An 18,141-nucleotide genomic window follows, 5' to 3' on the forward strand; every position below is an offset into this window, starting at 1 on the left:
AAAAAAATAATGGAATGGTGTGTTACTTTTAGCAAAAAGAATGAAATAATTCATGCTTAAGGCTATTGCTCTACCTTATCTAAATGTAACACTTTTACAACAAAATAGAAATGTAATGCCTGTTATTACTAAATGTCCAAAAGCTGCACAGAAATAATATTTTAATGTCACATTTTACCCCATTTATATGTCCCTCTCAGAATGCTGTAATCATGATGGCACGTGCAACATTTTATGTGGAGAGAACTTGTGGGTGAGCATGGACTGTGTTTATACTTATTCTGGTTTAGTCCTGACATGGAGATAATAGGGGAGGGTGATTTAAATACCGGTATGTAATTTATTTTCTCCTATGCATTTTCTAGCCAGTTTGCCAGTATAATGTATAGGTGAAAGGTTATCCCCTGGAAAGTTGACACCTTTTATTATTACAGGTGTAATGCCATTTTGAGAAAAAATAAAATGACCAATGTTGATTTCATTAATATGTCTGACACCATAATAAATTTGTTGATGAGTAACAACACCTTAAAGTAAATTCAATAAGATTAAATCTATTAATTGTAAATACTGTATATACAACAGAATGAGAGATGTATAAAAAAGTGACTCTGGGACAAGGTTTGGAAAAGTAATAACGTCGTCAAAGCAACATTTAGAATACTGTCATTGGCGTAAAACCATTCTCAAACTTTGCTCCAAACTTAATTCTTAAAAGTAACCCAAAATTATGTATTTTTTAAGCTGCAAATTTCTACTATATTTTATCAACTGATATTTATGTTGCTTGGTCTTTTTATATACATATTTTTACGTTTCAGCATAATCACTTTTGTAAATAAAAACATAACAAAATTGAAAAAAAATATTAAATATTTTTTATACTGTATGCAGAGTAGTGATACATACAGATATGACTGCATGTGAGGCTGAGCCGCTTTCCAGCTGGCCTTCTCTGTTGACACTGGCTGCCAGGCTGCTTTGAGAAAGCCTACTATTAATGTAACTGCCAGCTAAGTTTATTCAGCCTTGAAAGAACAGATTATACATGCCTGCAGTACTGAGTGAACACGAGTGCTCATTATTAGGTTTAACTTCAAACGTGTACAAAAAATGTTTTTTTGTTCTTTATACATTTGTATACAGTTTCAATATAGCAAATAAAAAAAACAGCAAAGAAATGCATGATGTATCTCAATTTTTGCCAATTGATTCCGTATTCGTTCTTGTAAAACAAATAAAAAATAAAACAACACACAAACAACTAGATGTTGAAATGAAGAAATAAACCCCTCAACATAAACCCCCTTTTAGTCATAAACAGTATGTTGCCCTTTTGGTTATTTTTATTTTAGGTTATTTATTTATAAATTTATATAAAAAATGTATTCATCCTTTATTAAAAAGTTGTAAAATATTGTAATAAGTTGATATTATTATTGAGAAATACATAATTTATAACTGATAAAAATATTTTTTATTGCTTTGATAAACCTTTATATGAAAATATTATTTATATGAATCCCCTTTTTACCCTCCATCTGCCCCCTCCAAAACTGTTCTGACACTCTATATTTCAGTTTAAAGGGAGCATCATAGCACAGATGTGAGTTTTATTTGCTGTTTAATAATTAACACCTGACACTAACTCTATTAATATTGTTCTGCTAGCGCACCTACTAGTGCTCATGCAAGTGCTCCTATTACGGCATATGAAGGACATTTAAGGACAGTTTAAACATCCTTTTGTGATCATAAAAAATGTGATTAGTGAAGCAATTCTAGGACATGTTCTGAAAAACATTCCAGATCCAAATTGCAGCCAAGCTGAATATTTCAAAGAGGGCAGTACAATGCACACTGAAGAGATTTTCTAAAACCAAATCATTTCCATCAAAAGCAAGACCAGGCATACCTAAAGATCACTATATCAAGCTAACATAAGGAATAGAAAAGCATCTGCATTCACAATCAATGTCCCACTGAACCAGGAACTTTCTACCCTAGTAAGCAAAACCATAGTCAAAAGACGCCTGACAAAGTGTAGCCTTCACAGGGAAAGTAACAGTCTCTAAACCCCTTCTTCCTGAAATAAAAAAGTCTAAACATTTAGCATGAACAAAACAACACAATGATTTCACAGTAGAAGACTGTATAAATATGTCTTGTCCCTATTTTAAAGTATCACCCAGATTTGCTACAAGAAGATAAATTGCTGCCACTGCAGCCTTCCTTTAATGGATTTTTACTTTTAGAAGTAATTTATTTGCGTAATCACATTTCCATGTCTTCTCTCTCCTACTTTCTCTACTTGTAATCTAGAGAAGAGAAAGAGGGCACAAGCATCTCTACATGAATCAGGACATTTAAGCTTTTATTTTGCGGTATCTGACACAAACAGAAGATGCTTTTGCTCTATAAACATATCAACTACTCAAAAAAGAAAAAAAAAACATCAATTTACTCTGTTTTCAAAGAAGCTGGTTGTCAAATTTATTGATAGTATGAAAAACAAAGAAGTATTAAAATAAAAACAGCATTATTATATCAGCCCATTCAATTTAGTGAATTTGAAATCTAGACATAGACATGCCATAGCTTAAGTGTTTTTAGCCAAACAGGATGGCATGATATCTACGTAGGTAATATACAATGAACAAAAAAACACAGGTTTATGACATTGAGAATGGAATACAATACAAAAGATTCCTCTAAGCAGTGGTCATACAGAGTGAAAATGGTGTTGAGATTAGTTTAAAAACCATTACTCCGCTAGGTGGTTCTGATGACTGATAGGTAAGAGGTATTCAGCATCATAATCTTTTTGGAACATTCAAGCTACTTGTCATATTGCCTTGTAATATCCTGCGTACAAGTGTTTCCGCAGTAAAAGCAAAAAAGGTTACTGCTGTTATTGGTGGTGATCATAAAACCACTTAAGGGCAATTAGTTTTATTTGCATCACATTTGCAAACATAGGATTGGATCACGTTTAAACGTCAAGAAGTAACAGAAGGCTAACATGAGTCACATCACAGGGTTTGTTAATTATTATAAGCATATCTCACTTGCAGTCATCATGATTGTCGTGGGTTGAAGAGAGCCAAATTACCAGTCAACAAAAGGGAACTGAAATAGAAATGACTCTTCTTTTGGACTATCCAGAAAGGACTTACTGCATGAACAATATAATAAAACATACTAAAAATGTGCGTTTTAAATTGGGCCTACGCTCAGTACATGTTTACAACCAAATCTACCTCCCACTTCTATCAGGAACAGATGTATGCATATGTAATGAGCCCCCACTGTCAAATGGGAAATTGGTCCATCTGTGCTGAAACAGAACGGGTTATGAAAGCCACAGACTTTGTATTTTTTTTTTAAAAAAAACAGTGCTTGGTGCGACACGGGTTCAACTTCAGCGAGAGTGACAGAAAATATCTGAAAAATTGTTTAAACATATGGTAAATGGAAATATATTGCTTACAGGAAAAGTAGTTACTATTGTCACCTTGGTGGCTTGGGGTTAAGAATGCTAAGTTAGGTTTGTAAGGTCATAACTGACTAATACCAATGTTGTCTGGTTAAAATGTTCTTTTACTTTTTCCAGTGTTATTTAAAAATCCAGATAGATTTGCATTTCTTCAGGGTGCTTCAAAATATCCAAATGAAAGTTCATAAATAAACACTTCTATAAACCCATCAATGTATACAAATGTTTTAGTATAGTTATAGCTGGATTGTTATAAAGTTTTTTTATAAAAACCTTTATAATTAGTTTATTCTTGATATTTTTATATATTTTTCTAAATTCTAAAAACAACTTTTCCATTCATATAAAAAAGTATTAAGTAATATAAAGAGGGCTACTAGTTTTACTTCCTAATATAAAAGGCTTGGATAATATCCAATTAAACCCAATGGAATACTAGTGGAAACTAAAATCCCAAACAAACACAGTATCCTTTGGTTTACATAAAGCAATATATAAGCAACATTTAGTTAAACATGTACCCCAAAGCTATCCTGTTTCCATAAGCTATATCAACAGATACAACACTGAATCAATGAAGATTAATTATTTTGTACTGCTCCATTTAAATAACACACTAAATAGAGCGGTGCCCAGGACTCAGTACACAGCAGCATATATAACTATGATATCATGCAGAAAAGCAATACATATAATGGCTGATCCTAGAAATTAAATTGCCCTTTATATATATATATATATATATATAACAAAAGGCCCTATGTCCCTTATCTAACTGATATAGAAAGTAGCATATAAATGTAAATGTTTTCTTTTGTTCACCTGAGGCTTGTTTACCATAAATAGAACAAATGTACCATTCACACTGGATCCACTGGTGTAGGCCTGTTGTCAGTTATGCAGATTGCCCTCTAATCATTTTGGTTAACCCGCCAACACAGAAAGTAGAGTGCACTTAAGAATGTATGAGAATGGTTATGGGCAGTGATAAGATTCAAAAAAGCACTAATGGAGCTATTGTCATTGATTCAATAAGAAATGAAAACATGGTGAATATACAAACTGCTTCCCTAGGTATCAGTTTCTCTTCCTTTGGGTAGGGAAGTGTCATTAGGCAACACCCACTTCACTCCTATTGTGAAAATGACATATTGTTGATATATAGGAAACATATACACCATCTGTGAATTTAAGGTTATATTTGTATGCTTGGAAAAAAGTACCAAAGTACTAAAGTACCGAAATTCTGTAACTATAAAACAGAACATCTCTCGAAGCGCACACAAAACAACCTAAGTTGGCTTTAGGTGCTACAGTACCTCCACAACTGGACTGAGGTTACCTCAAAACTTATTTTAAGGAGCTTGTCTGCACTGGGCCAAGAGCTTGTCTATTAGGACTCACCTGTCTTCGCGTCCCACAACTTCCCATTTTCAAACTCTGCAAGCTGCTCTGGCGGCTGCAATCCCCGCATGAAGCAGCTTCCTTGTTGACCAGGCTCTCTCCCGTCGGGGAATGTGCAGTCACGTGACGTTGCGTCTATGCGCACACTTGAATGACACGTATGTATGGCCTTGTATGACCTTGCCTGACCCCCTGTGCCTCGTTCTCGGCTCCTGCTGCCTGCGGGACTTTCACTATTGGTTCATCCTATTTCACCCTTGGTTGGTGTAAGACGTGTTTAGTACTGCTGCTCTAGTTTGATCTCATTAGCCCGTTGTGACCCGGACTGTTTAGCCTTGCTCCTTGTTTTCCGATTTGACTTATTCTGTGTTCTCCTGTTACTGACCTGGCTTGTTTGCCCTGCTCCTTGTCTTCTAATTTTACTTCTGTCCATACCATCCTGTTGCTGACCCGGCCTGTCTGACCTTGGTGGCTCTTGCCATTCCAGTCTGTTCTCCTGCATGAGACCTACTCTACTCCACGGGATCCATTGTACATTAGTGTTTGTATTGAATGAACAAAATAGTGTTGGTATTAAACATGCTTTCAACTACTATATTAGTAACCATAAAATAATTTAGCCTCACTCTCTGAGCTTAGAATTTATAAAGAGAAGAACATCTCTAAAATACATTAGAAAATCATAATAGACTCAAACACCACCCAGTCTTATATTTATATAGATTTTGCATAGATTGTGATTTTGCAAGTAAGTTGCATTAACATAATGCTTGAATTTGGTAACAATTTGCCATTTTTATGTTTTCTTATTCTTTCTGGTTTCTAGAATATAAAAAATAAATAAAGGATTGGTGTTTTCATCAGTAGGATGAATGCAAAAGATTATCAACAATGCAAACATACACACATCATACAATAACACATTTATAGCTGTAAGGGAATCTAGCACACTTGGAATATTTTGAAATGTAAAAGATAACTGACTTATCTAAGGATACTGCCACCCACACCATTCCCTAAATAAAATGTGACACTAAAAAAATACTAAAATTGTACTTCAAGTTGCCTGTACAAGTTCCGCAATAAAATGATACCAGTTCCTAAAATGATAGGGGGGCTAAAATGTCATAGGAAAAAAGCAGTGTTCCCACTGAGGTTTATGATGTATGATAAAATGAAATGAAAAAAAAAGAAACAAATAACAACCAACTCAAAGAAAAAAACAATTTGAATGAATTCTGCTCAGCATAGAGCAGGCTAACAGGTATAGTGTTTTATTTTTAACCCACTTACCTTGTAAGCTGTAGAACTCACCAACACTGTTCTGTCTGGTGATGTGATGCCAGTAAGCACTCCGAGGAAGGGATATGGACTTGGACAATGTCATTGGTTCAGTCAAAGTAGTCTGAAGCTGTAATACAAGACAGTTATTTAACTTGACTTTATATTCATAAGATATACATTGTATGTAATAACAAACATTGACTAGATTCAAAATGAAGAAAATATTTATGTATGAACATTGGGATAGGTTCCCTCCAAAGTAAAAGCCTTTCATGGGCATTTGCTGCTATTTGTATGCAAAGGACAGGTAAAGTAGTTAGGGACACTTTTAAAAATGATAATAACTATATAGAACCTTTTTTTACAAGCACATTTTTCTTGTACTTTTCAACCATTTTTTGTTCTAAGAAGCAGCTTGGATAAATGCTTAAAATCTTACACCTCATAAAGTGCATACAACATAAGCATGTATCTGGGCCAAAGTTATAAATGTGGGGTCAGCACCATAGAAAGTAATGCAGTTTTCCTGTCTCTTCATCCCCTAACTGTTCTTTAGTAGCATGGTCCAAAATATTACAGATAACCACTATTGACCATTACCTTTAACCCCTTAACGACCAATGACGGGCCGGACATGTCATGCAAAAATGGTCAGTTACCGACCAGTGATGTGCCTGGCACGTGTCTGGGGTGTCTAGTTTTCAAAAATATATGATTTTATAAGATAAACTGAACTGAGCCGCTTCAAAGATGTCCCAAATAGGACATGGTGGCAGAAGGACCATATGTCAAAGTAAAAAAATGCGCACTTCCCAAATGTGGCGTTTTACCTCCCAAACAACTCCACAAAAAATGAACGGTTGGTATGACTGTACTCAGGAGATGTTGCTGAACACATATTGAGGTGTTTGGCTGTGACATATACCAGAAACTGTACATCCATACCTGAAGTTTAATTTAAAAACAAAATAAATTACCACACCAAAAATGTTTGACAAAGGGTGGTAGCATGATTAGTGCATGGAAAGGGTTAAAATACCAGCATTTTAAATACCTTGGGGTGTCTAGTTTTAAACAATATATATGATTTAATGGGGTAAATTGCATTAGCTGGCTTCAAAGATACCCAAAATAGCACATGGGGCAGAAATACCAGATTTGGAAAAAATGGTTTTGAAATAGCAAAACGCTAATCGTACTTACTGCCCAATAACTTCCAGAAAAAAACATGGGATATTTCTAAACTCAGGACAAATAGTAGAATCTATTTATCAGGTTTTATCAAGTTTTTTAGATGAGTACATTATTTAATAATTTTGTTATAGGAAATTAGATTATATGATCTGAAGAAAGCCCTTCTTGTCCTGAAAAAAATAATTTATAACGTGTGTGGGTTCACTAAATGGGAGGGGAGAAAATTAAAAACTAAAAATGAGTACCCCAAACGTGTTAAAACAGCCTTGGTCACAAAGGGTACAACAAATAAAAAACAGCCTGGTCCTTAAGGGATTAAACTGTGGGGAGCTAATACATACTCTGAATTCAACATGGATTAATTTTTAAATACATTCATTTTATACCACCCTCTCAAAATGCTTATCTAGCTATGTTTTTACAAAAAAAAGTGTTACCTTGGATGGGTAGGATGAGTGCCCCCTTTTCCCCCAACCAGTGTTGGGCTCTACTGTCCCTTATATTATTCTATTACATCCTACCGCAATGCACCCCTCTTTGCATAACATTTCTTTCTTTTATATTTTTACATCCCATCATTTGTAAGTACTCACATCTACTGACAAGTAATTCATTTGTATATACACAAGTTACTTTGCAGATGTTAGCATGTGAGGATATGCAACTTCAGTCAAGTCTGGCCATCTGAGTTAGCTCTTAAGCTGACTGGACATGTGACTTTTTAGTCACAATGGCCAACAACACAGACTTCCTCAGCATTGATGTAATAAGCTATTCTACATCACTCTCAGTTCTCTTCAGACCATAATTATGTTGTTAAAAGTGACTTACCCAAGTTCAGAAAAGAGCTTTGGGATGTGTCAGACTCTATTGAAAATGGTCATATGTGCCTCTTTTGAAAATACACGTGCCATTTGCAGTTTTTGACAATGGCGCAAAGTATTAACATTGGCTCCACTCTCTTTTACCTGTTATAGTTCTAACATATCTTTCTTGAAAACAGTTACTTTTAGCGTTATTATACTCTTGCTGCCTATGGTGAAAGCTAATGGTACTTGAACAGCACTTTGCCTACTGAAATACTTTTATCTAAATAAAACAACATAGAATTTGTACCTTGTATTATAAATTTATATTTTTACAGACACACTAAACCACACAGCTACATGTTTAAACTTCCCCATACATCATAAATCTGATAAGCACTATTATTCTATTTTCTTTTTAAAGTATCAAATTACAGTTTTCAAATAAACAGTAAATTAAGAACCATTACTTACTATTTAAATGCATTTAAATATGCCTAGATTTCTTTTTTAACTCAAAACATTAAGTTTATACATTGCTTAATTTTTTTGGCATGATTAATGGTGTTCTTAAATAAATCAAGAATAAAATGTTTGACAGATTACAAATTAAAATTGCCAATAATTGTTTTGAAGCCTAAAACATTTTCAAGGCTCCAGAGCACTGAACATAAGTGAGTTATAGAGTGTTTTGGAATTATGAAAAACATGGTTTACAAATAAAATTACTGTTAATCATGGTTTCATAATTCAGCCTAACATTTACACCAAGTTTTGGAATATAACAGAGTCTGCTATTTGAAAAAAATAGTGAGTTTTCGCATAATTAAGTTGTGTTTAATGATGTAATACTTGCAAATTCTGAAGTACAAAGATTACACTATTGACTAAAAGCAGAACTGTCATATCTGAGATAAAACCAAGTTTTATACATTATTTTACGCGTTATATTTTATAAAATTCTATTTATTGATTACCAGCAGATTATTTAGTGCTTAATATATGCAATAAGCAATATGTTTCTGTTTTGGCATCTACCAGATACAATAATTAAGTAAATACAGGCAGCAATTTTGATACCATATACTGCTCGTATGGTACTCTGTTTCTTCACAATAACCTCAGGTTGGTTTGGCAAAAAGCCTAAAGTGTGTATTTGTGTATGTGTGTGTGTGTATATTGTGTTTCTGTTAACCCCAGGGAGATGATTAGCATGGCATTTGGGCACAGGTGCTATGAAGATCATACATATAGGTCCCTGTGGTGGAGCATTTGGAGAGCAGGGTGGGCCAATGCTCCATCCCCCTGTTCAGTGGAAAATCCATGCCAGCTCTTCCAAGAGGTTAGAGGTCTGCAGGATCCAGTCCGGGATTACTATGGGGCCTGCATCAGGCCCAGGTGCTGGGCGTTAAAACCTCCCGGAGCCTGAGCTGAGAGAGACTGTTGAGGGAAGAGGAAGTTTCCCTGTGCTCCCAGGGCAAGTGAGGCATTACCTGCCTGGACCTTTTGTGTGCTGTCTGGGGGAGGTTTTCCAGAGCCTGGCTTAGCTGGGTCTGGCTGGGAGGTCAAGTTAGTTTGTGATTAGGCTGATCAGTCTGGGGCAACATAGTTTAGTTAGAGAGGGCTCCAATTGGAAGCTAGGTTTTTATGATTTGGTGTTGGGGTTTGAGCAGTTAAAAATAAAGCACTGGTTTTGCTACAAGCTACTGTTCGTGACTCCGACTGCCCTATAGGACTGTGCTTTAGACCACTAACTGTGGCATTTATGGCCCTCCTGCTACAAGGTTTGTCACATGATATATGCACTCACTGGCCACTTTATTAGGTCCACCTGTTCAATTGCCTGTTAACACAAATAGCTAATCAGCCAACCACATGGTAGGAATTTCAATGCATGTAGGCAGGGCCGGCCCTATAATGGGGCAGACTGGGGCAATTGCCCCAGGCGGCACTTTAGAAGGGGCGGCACTTTGCCGCCCCAAGCGCTTTTTTTTTGGTTTTTTTTTTTGAAGCGGAGGAGAGAGAGAGGGGCACCGAGTGGTTTTCACTTACCCGCTCGGCGCCCCTCTCTCTCTCTCCTCTGCGGCGAGTCTCCCTGTTCGGTCCCGGTGCCGGCTTGTAATGCAGAGCGCCGGAAGTGACTGTCTCAATGAATATTTCTGTTCAGTTTTTACAGATGAGAATGATGGAATGGGACCTCAGTTGGGAAAAAAGACTGAATCATTTGAAATATGTGAGTTTATCGAGGCGGAGGTTTTACTTCAGTTGTCTAAGGTAAAGACAAATAAGTCGATGGGGCCTGATGGGATACACCCCAAGTTATTAAAAGAGCTTGGGGGTGTACTAGCAAAACCGTTAACTGATATATTTAACGAATCATTGGTAACGGGAGTTGTCCCTGGGGATTGGAAAGTAGCGAATGTTGTGCCTATACACAAAAAAGGCAGTAGGGAGGAGTCGGGCAACTACAGGCCAGTTAGTCTTACATCTGTAGTGGGAAAATTAATGGAAACAATGTTAAAGGAAAGGATTGTTGAACATCTGAAGTCACATGGCTTTCAAGATCAAAAACAACATGGGTTTTCCTCAGGAAGATCTTGCCAAACAAATCTTATTGATTTTTTTGATTGGGTGACTAAAGTAATTGATCAAGGTGGTGCAGTAGACATTGCGTATCTGGATTTCAGTAAGGCCTTTGACACTGTCCCACATAGAAGACTTATAAATAAACTGCAATCTCTGGGTTTAGATCCCAATGTTGTTGAATGGATTAAGGAGTGGCTGAGTGACAGAAAACAGAGGGTTGTAGTCAATGGCGTATATTCAGAACAAGGTCTTGTTACCAGTGGGATACCTCAGGGATCTGTACTTGGACCCATTCTCTTTAATATTTTCATTAGTGATATTGCAGATGGTGTTGATGGAAAGGTATGTTTATTTGCCGACGACACAAAAATTTGCAACAGGGTTGATGTTCCTGGAGGAAGAAGCCAAATGGCAAACGATCTAGGTAAGCTGGAAAAATGGTCAGAGCTGTGGCAATTGGCATTTAACGTGGATAAATGCAAAGTAATGCACCTGGGGCATAAAAACCCAAGGGCAGAGTATAGACTATTTGGTACTGTCCTAACCTCAACGTGTGAGGAAAGGGATTTAGGGGTAATTATTTCTGAGGATTTAAAGGTAGGTAGACAATGCAGTAGAGCAGCAGGTAATGCTAGCAGAATGCTTGGTTGTATAGCGAGAGGTATTAGCAGTAGGAAGAGGGAAGTGCTCATGCCGCTGTACAGATCACTGGTGAGACCTCACTTGGAGTATTGTGTACAGTACTGGAGACCATATCTCCAGAAGGATATAGATATGTTGGAGAAAGTGCAGAGAAGGGCTACTAAAATGGTTTATGGATTACAAAATAAACCTTACCAGGACAGGTTAAAGGATCTTAACCTATATAGCCTGGAAAAAAGACGGGACAGGGGGGATATGATAGAAACATTTAAATACTTAAAGGGAATCAACAAAGTAAAGGAAGAAAGTTTATTTAAAAGAAGAAATAAAACCGCAACAAGAGGACACAAGCATAAACTAGAGGGGCAAAGGTTTAATGGTAACATCAGAAAATATTACTTTACGGAAAGGGTAGTGGACGCATGGAATAGCCTCCCAGTGGAAGTGGTAGATGTTAATACAGTGAGGTCATTTAAGCAAGCATGGGATAGGCATAATGCCAAGCTAGATATAGGATAAGGGCAAGTACTAAAGGAGAGTACTCAGAGGTTGGGCAGACTGGATGGGCCTTCTGGCTCTTATCTGCCGTCACTTTCTATGTTTCTATGTTTCTAATTTCCGGCGCTCAGCATTACAAGCCGGCACCGTGGCAGAGCAGGGAGACTCGCCGCAGGACTGTTTAAAGGTAAGTACCGGGGGGGGCGGGGGTAGATAATAGCGTCGGCGAAGTTTAAAATGCCGCCCCCCCCGGCGTCGGCGGGGTGGGGGGCGGCGTTTTAAACTTCGCCCCAGGCGGCGTTAAGTCTTCGGCCGGCCCTGCATGTAGGCATGCAGATGTAGTGAAGACAACTTGCTAAAGTTCAAACTGAGCATCAGAATGGGGAAGAAAGGGGATTTGACTTTGAACGTTGCATGGTTGTTGGTGCCAGACCATTTATTTTAGAAACTGCTGATCTACTGGGATTTTCACTCACAACCATTTCTAGGGTTTACAGAGAATGGTCCTAAAAAAGAAAATATCCAGTGGAGTAAAATGCCTTGTTGATGTCAGAGGTCAGAGGAGAATGGGCAGACTGGTTCGAGATGACAGAAAGGAAACAGTAACTCAAATAACCACTCGTTACAACCAAGGTATGCAGAATACCGTCTCTGAACGCACAACACTTCAAACCTTGAAGCTGAAGACCACACTGTGTGCCACTCCTGTATGCTAAGAACAGGAAACTGAGGCTACAATTCGCACAGGCACACCAAAATTGGACAAGGAAAGACTGAAAGAACGTTGCCTGGTTGGATGAGTCTCAATACCAGCTGCGACATTCAGAAAGCAGGGTCAGATTTTGGCGTAAACAACATGGAAGCATGGATCCATCCTGCCTTGTATCAACTGTTCAGGCTGGTGGTGGTGTAATGGTGTGAGGGATATTTTCTTGGCACACTTTGGGCCCCTTAGCACGAATTGAGCATTGTTTAAAAGTGACAGCTTACCTGAGTATTGTTGCTGACCATGTCCATCCCCTAATGACCACTGTGTACCCATCTACTGATAGCTATGTCCAGCAGGATACTGCACCATGTCACAAAGCTCATATCATCTCAAACTGGTTTCTTGAACATGACAATGAGTTCACTGTACTCCAATGGTCTCCACAGTCACCAGATCTCAATCCAATAGAGTACCTTTGGGGTGTGGTGGAGCAGGAGATTTGCATCATGGACGTACAGCCGACAAATCTGCAGCAACTGCGTGATGCCATCATGTCCATATGGACCAAAAGCTCTGAGGAATGTTTCCAGCAGCTTTTAGAAAGTATGTCATGAAGAATGAAGGCAGTTCTGAAGGAAAATGGAGGTCCAACCTGGTACTGGCAAGGTGTACCTAATAATGGGGCCAGTGAGTGTAAATAGCAAGTGCTTTCAGCTACATTATACGAAATTAAAGTGTGTTTAATTCATGACTATGGTCTAGTTGGAATGGGCATAACAGTTAATTAACCGTTTCCCTTGAAAAAAAATAATATCTGAGTTGTATTGGTAGATTGAATTTACCTCTCATGACAAATGAGACAAGCTATGAGTGATTGTGAAAAAGAATAATAGCCCATGATTCTGTGCTAATATTCTGCAGAATATCTGCAATCAGATTTTAGTGGATCACCCATCTAATCCTGGTTATAACACAATCAATCATAAGCAGTTCTACATTCAACTGTAAAATGTTATTCAGGTACTATGCCTGTCAACATATGCCTGTACATTTCTAGATTAAAATATTTGACTGTTTTGCTAGTCAATCAACACTCAGTGTCACTTGCATAGTAGTGATTTACATTATTTTGTGTGTACATGGGAAGTACCTTAGTTTTAAATATTGATATATTATTGGGATGTTGCTGAACTGACTAGTAGTTATGCACAGCACAAAAGGGGATGAGATTGGGGTACAGGCTATAATTATTTTAAATAATGTCTGGGAAAAAACACCTACCGGAGATAAAACAGTATGTTGGCTTTTTATTGCTTAGCTGACAAAACTATTATAGTATCCCAATGTGTGACTCTTAACTTGGTTGCATTGTTTATCATAAAGCCCGTTATCTTTCCCAGTTCCAAAAGATCTATCTTAAAGTCAATTACTTTCGGTATTATTAAATGTTTCCTGCCAGTGGTGAACGGTAATGGTACTTGAACAGCACTTTGCCTACTAAAAGAACTTTTACCTAAAGAAAACAACACAGAATTGCTACTTTGTGTTATAAATGTATATTTTTACATCACACACACTATGCTACACAGCTACGCTTTAAAACCTCTCCATACATAAAAAAATCTGATAACCACTATTATCATGCTGTATTTTTTTAATCATCAAATTACAGCTTTCAAAATAAACAGTTAATTAAGAACCATTACTTAACTATTTAAATGCATTTAAATATGCCTAGATTTGTATTGCTATAATTTTTACACAGGAAAACCATTGAGTTTATATATTGGTACTATGATGATCATATTTTAATAGTATTCTTAAAAACAAATGAGGCTAATCATTTGTACTGAGTCTCATGCACTGTATGGGTTAGGGAATGCACGCTGCATGTAGTAGCCTAACAGGGGCACTCTGATGGTAGTAGTGAGCTTATGTGAATCTAAATTATTGTTTTAGTTAACATTTTTACGTAATTTTATGTAGTCATGGGCTAAACAGTTTATGATAGTACAGTATTTTAGCTTACCATACAAAATATAATGCTGAACACAGCACTTACAGATATATGACAAAGTAGAAAAATAATATTATACAAAGTTTACAAGCCACTAATGACATGTAAACTTAGATACAGCTTAATGTGTTAACAGCATATGACCCAAGTGGCTGGTCCATGGATAATGAGCCTCTTCGGTGTGCCACTCCTCAATGAGCCAGTTACAAGGGATCTCCCTGATTCCCTCAACCTGTCCAGCTTCCATACACTGCTTTAAAATGTGTGTTTCCCCTTTCAGTCATGTCTGAAAGTCATGAAGTCATATACACTCACTATGCAACAAGGATGGTGGTGATGGAGGGAAGGGGATTGTGAGGTCCTGGGTCAGGCTTAGGGCAGCATCCAAGATAAATACATCACTGCAAATGAGTGCACACAGTGAATTCTTCCTAGGGAATTTGACCCTATGATAAATGTTGTTTATTTGAAATATTTTTATTACTACCCCTGGATATAGAGGCAAAAGGTGCTAATTGTTGTCCTTATTTGCATGCGCCTATCATGTGGTTGTGGCAGCACCATGAGATTTCTGAGGGAAATCTGGCTTGTCTGGTGTCTGCAGATGAGTGTTTAATGATGCTTTTACTACCCCCTTACAATTAAGTGGAAGGGTTTTCCATCACCTTTACCCACCATAACTCATGTAATGTATTACCCCTGTTTTAAGCAGTTTATTTGAATCCTTAACATGGTATTAACAAACTTTTCAAGATAAAGTATTTAAGAGCTTGCTGTTTACCTGTGTCTTCTGTGCAAAAGGTTTAACCATTGAGATGTACTATTGTACTTAAACTTAAGTAACACCCAAGTTAGCGGTTGGAAGGCCAGTCTTTGTTATTCTCTCAATGTTTTTTAGTTGGTTTTATAATCCTTGAGAGTTATGCAGATTTCTACCAACTCAGCTATTCTTTTTCTGCTTATCTAAGATTTACAAAAAAGTGTCTAGGGCTCCCTTCAATTTGCAAATTTGCAGAGCACAAAGTAGCTGCTATGTTGAGAACAAATATCACTCTTTGTTAGATACATGTTGTCCTTTGCCGCTGTTTTTAAATTCATGTTTTTCAATGACTTAAAAGTTAAGCTGTTATAAAATTTGCAAAAGCAAAGCTAATTAGGTAAGTATTTCCCGATACAATGACTCTTTCGCTATTTATACGGTGGCAAAAAAGTATGGCAATTTCGTATAAATGTTACAATAAAAGTAAATCTCTTTTAACTGATAACACATGTTATTGTATTGCTCTTGTCCATATTGAATACATCATTCAAACATTCCCAGTGTGGATTGGAGAAAGTATATGAACCCCTACGCTCATCACTTCAACAAAAGCTAATTGGAGTCAGAAGTTAGCAAATATAGATTCTAATCACTAAAGCAGGATATGTGTTATAGAGCCCATTTTACATTAAAAAACACTCAAAACATTGAGTTTGTTAATCTCAAGAAGCATCTGCTAATGTGATTTAGTACTGTGGCTACTCTCCCGATAACTGGGCGCCCAGCCAAGATTACTCCAAGGGCACATCACAGAATATTGAATGAGGTAAAAGAAGAACCCTAGAGTTACAACTTCAGGCTTGAATGCATCATGGAAACTGGTTAACATCTCTGTTCGTGGGTCTACTATGCAGAAAAAATTGAACAGGTATGGAGTCCATAACAGGACACCACAGAGGAAGCCTTTGCTCTCCAAAAAAAACATTGTTGCACATTGATGCTCCCTAATGCTACTGGGAAAAAATTTGAGGACTGATGAAACACAGGTTGAATTGTTTGGAAAGAACAAGGAGCATTACGCATGGCGTAAAAAGTGTACTGCATACCAACATGAAAACATCATCCCAACGAAGAAGAAATGTGAAGGGAGCATCATGATTTGGGGCTGCTTTGCTGCCTAAGGGCCTGGACTGCAAGCCAACATTGAGGGTACAATAAAGTCCCAAGTTTATTAAGGTATCATACAGGATAAAGTCGGGATGGCTGTCCACCAGCTGAAGCTCAGTCGAAGTTGGGTGATGCAGCAGCTTACTCACACTCCCTCATGCTCTCTCACACCCCTACTCATGCTCTCGAGCACTCTGTCAATGTCTCTCTACCAGAGCAAAAGGGTGGAGCCTTTGCACACGCCCTTTGCCCAGACTGGAGGAATAGAGGACAGACTGACTATGCAGTGTGGCTTTCTCATTTTCGGAAGTATTCCAAAAGGTCAGAATATTGCACGTGGATTTGCAGAGACAGTGAAGTATTTCTGCACATTTCTTTCTCAGAAAATCTATTTGTATTAATCGAGGGGCCTGGTTCATGGAGCTGATGCTGGGAAGAAGCAGACAAGGAAAGAAAACAGAAGACTAAGAAGAACCAAGAGAAGTCGCGGAGCTACGGAAAAAGAGATGGAAGAGGTTGGCAGAGAAAGTAAGGAGACATTGAGAGCGAATGAGATAAAGAATGTAAGAGAGCATGAGTGAACAAGAATTTCATTTCAGAATGGAAAAAGCCATCCGAAGTTTGTCCCAACCAAAAGGGCAGAAAACTAAATGGACCAATGGACAATATGAAAAATTTGTGAATTTGCATTAGTCTTATATATATATATATATATATATATATATATATATATATACATACATGATTATATGATGTTCATATGATGATTTAGGCATTTTTTGTTAGCTATTCACATGTATGTTGTGTATACACATCCTTGAGTGCTTAACATATTTAAATAAAACATTGTTAGAGTCCCAAAAAGATATTTTATTGTTGATCAAGTGACCTTTATCTGGACATTACATGTGGCTCTGTTACACACTTGCTGTGCCAAGTAACTTCTTGACCCTACTGAAAATGAGCTCCGGTCTTAGTTAAGTATTGTGCTTATAGCAAGCAGTACAAGTCAACTCAGATTAGAAAATGAAAATGAAACAGTAGTGCTGAGCACATAGAACTTTTTGGTTTACCGTGTGGAGCACCCTCAAGTCTCTCAATACATATTTTGTGGGCTCCATCTTATACTACACTGCTGCTATGCTGCTATGTATCTTTCTCTTATGACCAATAGTCCCAGTAACAAAAATTACAAAAATCCTGCAAAATACAGTAGCTTGTATGTCTCCTTCTAATTGTTGTCAATTAATTGTTTGTAGAAACTTAATATAGCAAATATATTCCATGGAATGAAACCACACTATTCTGCAGGGATTTGTAAGGTATAAGGACACAATTTTATATGCTTCCCTTGGATGCATTACTAACCAGTGGCACAAATCTCTTTTAATGGCTCCCTCAGGGGCCTTTCTGCAGTCACTAGCGGCACTGGATATAAAATGAAATCCCTGCTCCAGGTCACTGGTGCTCAGTTGTTCTCCTGGTCACAAGAGACTGGTGTGTCCTGTTTAATTGCAGGCAAGCATAAAAATTTGAGTGATGGGAGATAGAGTTAAAGGGGAAAGGTATAGAATCATG

The 18,141-nt window shown here is 37.3% G+C and overlaps 1 protein-coding gene across 1 annotated transcript in view; it reads right to left on the minus strand.

The window, feature by feature from the left end:
* The window catches only part of DOK6 (docking protein 6), a 192,906-nt gene that overhangs the window by 61,693 nt on the left and 113,072 nt on the right, over nucleotides 1-18,141 (minus strand). The window contains exon 7 of the mRNA XM_053468201.1: nucleotides 6,194-6,311. Coding sequence (XP_053324176.1) covers nucleotides 6,194-6,311 — 118 coding nt within the window. The remainder of the gene's footprint in view (nucleotides 1-6,193; nucleotides 6,312-18,141) is intronic.

This window comes from Spea bombifrons, chromosome 5 (assembly GCF_027358695.1).
Source record: "Spea bombifrons isolate aSpeBom1 chromosome 5, aSpeBom1.2.pri, whole genome shotgun sequence".
NCBI classification, from domain to species: domain Eukaryota; kingdom Metazoa; phylum Chordata; class Amphibia; order Anura; family Pelobatidae; genus Spea; species Spea bombifrons.